This window comes from Musca autumnalis, unplaced genomic scaffold (genome assembly GCF_047663935.1).
Source record: "Musca autumnalis isolate F117 unplaced genomic scaffold, ASM4766393v1 scaffold_4, whole genome shotgun sequence".
Taxonomy (NCBI): domain Eukaryota; kingdom Metazoa; phylum Arthropoda; class Insecta; order Diptera; family Muscidae; genus Musca; species Musca autumnalis.
The window spans coordinates 109,033,797-109,036,080 of NW_027411977.1; the positions used below are offsets into that span (position 1 = coordinate 109,033,797).

Genomic DNA, 2,284 nt, shown 5'->3' on the forward strand with positions numbered 1-2,284 from the left:
GGTGAAACTTCGACAATAAGATATTTTGCGGAACCTTTAGAGAATATTGTGGAGTCTGACGAATAAATAAATCGTCCCGTCTCGCTGGAAATGCTGAACGCAACTGTAATACGCAATTTGTACGTTTTTAGCATTTTCAATATTATATGTTTTTTTAATAAAATGTACTATTTAAAGAAAAGCGTAAGTTCATCGTTTTATTAAACGTACTATATAGCTTTTTAATCTTTAAAAATTTCCAAATAGGCCAAAAAACTTAGTAGTGAAAATCTGGTACCAATGTCTCCATATGACCCTTTTTGAACTATTGACTCACCACTTCCAATATCAACACATAGTCCCTCAGCAACTACTGACTTACTACTGACATACTAGTTCCAATGCCACTACTGACTTTCGAAAGACACGTTCATACAAAATGTCTATAGGAAATTACATGATTTGTCTACTGTTTGTCAGTAGTACTGTTGACAATGTCAGTAGTAAGTCATTATAGATTCATTATTGACATTTCATACAGGGTGTATATGTATGGGTCTACGACCATTATTTCGATGCGTTACAAACTTTTTGGCCAAAACCCACTTTTAATACCCTCCCCACATAGTGGTGTAGGGTATAAAAAACAATAGCACTTATATTTTTTGATTGTGTTTTCTGTTGAACAAAACAATAATATGGAAATATCTCTATTTATTCAAAAGTTACAGAGTTTTGATCAGGTGCCTAATTACGATATTCAATTCGATCGAGTATCGAACTATGATCGAACGTTTGACCAAAATTGTAACCACCTACTTCAATCCGTTTGGACGCTACAGTGATTTCCTCAGATGGATATGACTATATCGATGTAGAATTGCACGCTTCACGAACAGTTTCTGAAAACAAGCCGTTTGGCGTCAAATTGAATGGAGAAGGAAACAGATTTGATCAAGTGACTGAAGACACCTCAAAGCCTGATGTCAGTTGGATTAGCAGAAAAAACGTTTCAGGAACAATAGAATACAATAGCCACCAAATAAGTAATTTATTAAAGTTGTTTAAATACGACACCTGTCCTCATTGTTCGAGAGGGCAATTATCGGGGGGAAATATGGAATATCATTTTTATCTGGTTCATTTTCTGGCTTTGGTGTTGAAAGCAGATAAAGCTATGTATATTTAAATTTAGAAATTTGTAAATTTATTTTCTAATTTTTTGACTTTTTCAAGTGGATCTTGTATTGGAAAATGTTTCCAAGGTAATTTTATAAGAATAACATGCATAAAATTGTTAATTTATTTCTTAAAACACAATTATTGATTTTAACTTTTCAATTTTTGAAACAAAACTACAGACCACTTTTTTAACTTATAAAACACAAATTACTAATCCTTTTCTAAATTTACAACAATAGTACAATTCATGCCGGGTTTTTCGTATACCAATAACATTAATTTATAATGACCCAGCCGCAAGGATGTTGGAAGATTTTCCGTGTGAAATTGACAATTTTCGCATTCCATATAACGTGCTTTCAGTGGCGAAACAAATAACTTTTCGTCAAGAGAATTTGTACAGCATTCGACTAAAGTATCCTTTATATACAATTTATATTCATTATTCAATGATCTCGTCATCGTTGTAGGTCCTATGTGAAATGGTGTGAGGGAGTAAGCAAAACCATTTGGTGGACTGTAATAAACTCTTAGTTCAACGAGGGCCTGATCGGTGTCGATGTCTTCTTTGAAATCAATAACGCCACTAAATCCAAATATGCCACGTGATGCACGAGCTCTTGTTAGCTTTATATCAAAAATGTCTGGGGTAGAAGATTTTGTATTCATATCCAAGAGTTCAACATTATACTAAAAAAGAAGTTAAAAGGGAATTTAAAAAAGAAAATATAATTATAATTGTACTTACGTTATTTTTGCCAATTATTGCAGGATATGGAAATCCTATTATGTATAGAATAAATATTGAAATTCTAAATGACATACCTTACACAATGGTTTGGATTAGAGTGATGTGTTGTTATACGCTTAAGGTATTTATATAGGTACTTCGTATTTGATTACAACTAACTGACAACAATGTTTTTGCTGTAGTTTAAATTCCGATACTATTCTGTTAATTACAATAATTATGACAACTTATAACTTTACATAAACACGAATATATTTTTGCAACATTTTATATACAAGTTCAAATGTACATTAGTGAAATTTACTTGCGGCAAGTCTCTGCTTGAAGGAGAGACACATAAACGGAATGGAAGTGAAAAAAATGTATCGTACT

At 32.1% G+C, this 2,284-nt stretch overlaps 1 protein-coding gene across 1 annotated transcript; it reads right to left on the reverse strand.

The window, feature by feature from the left end:
• Nucleotides 1–1,176: 1,176 nt before the first annotated feature.
• LOC141402564 (uncharacterized) lies at nucleotides 1,177–2,001 on the reverse strand. Its single transcript, XM_073984085.1, has 2 exons — nucleotides 1,910–2,001; nucleotides 1,177–1,851 (listed from the first exon to the last, which is right to left on the reverse strand). The coding sequence occupies exons 1-2, from the start codon at nucleotides 1,982–1,984 to the stop codon at nucleotides 1,372–1,374; spliced, it is 555 nt and encodes a 184-aa protein (XP_073840186.1). The 5' UTR covers nucleotides 1,985–2,001; the 3' UTR covers nucleotides 1,177–1,371.
• Nucleotides 2,002–2,284: the final 283 nt, after the last annotated feature.

Excerpts from the sequence above, each read along its gene's own strand:
- LOC141402564 (XM_073984085.1), bottom strand. The coding sequence starts at position 1,984 with ATGTCATTTAGAATTTCAATATTTATTCTATACATAATAGGATTTCCA. Across the intron at positions 1,852-1,909 it reads CAATAATTGGCAAAAATAAC|TATAATGTTGAACTCTTGGA; the intron begins GTAAGTACAATT and ends CTTCTTTTTTAG.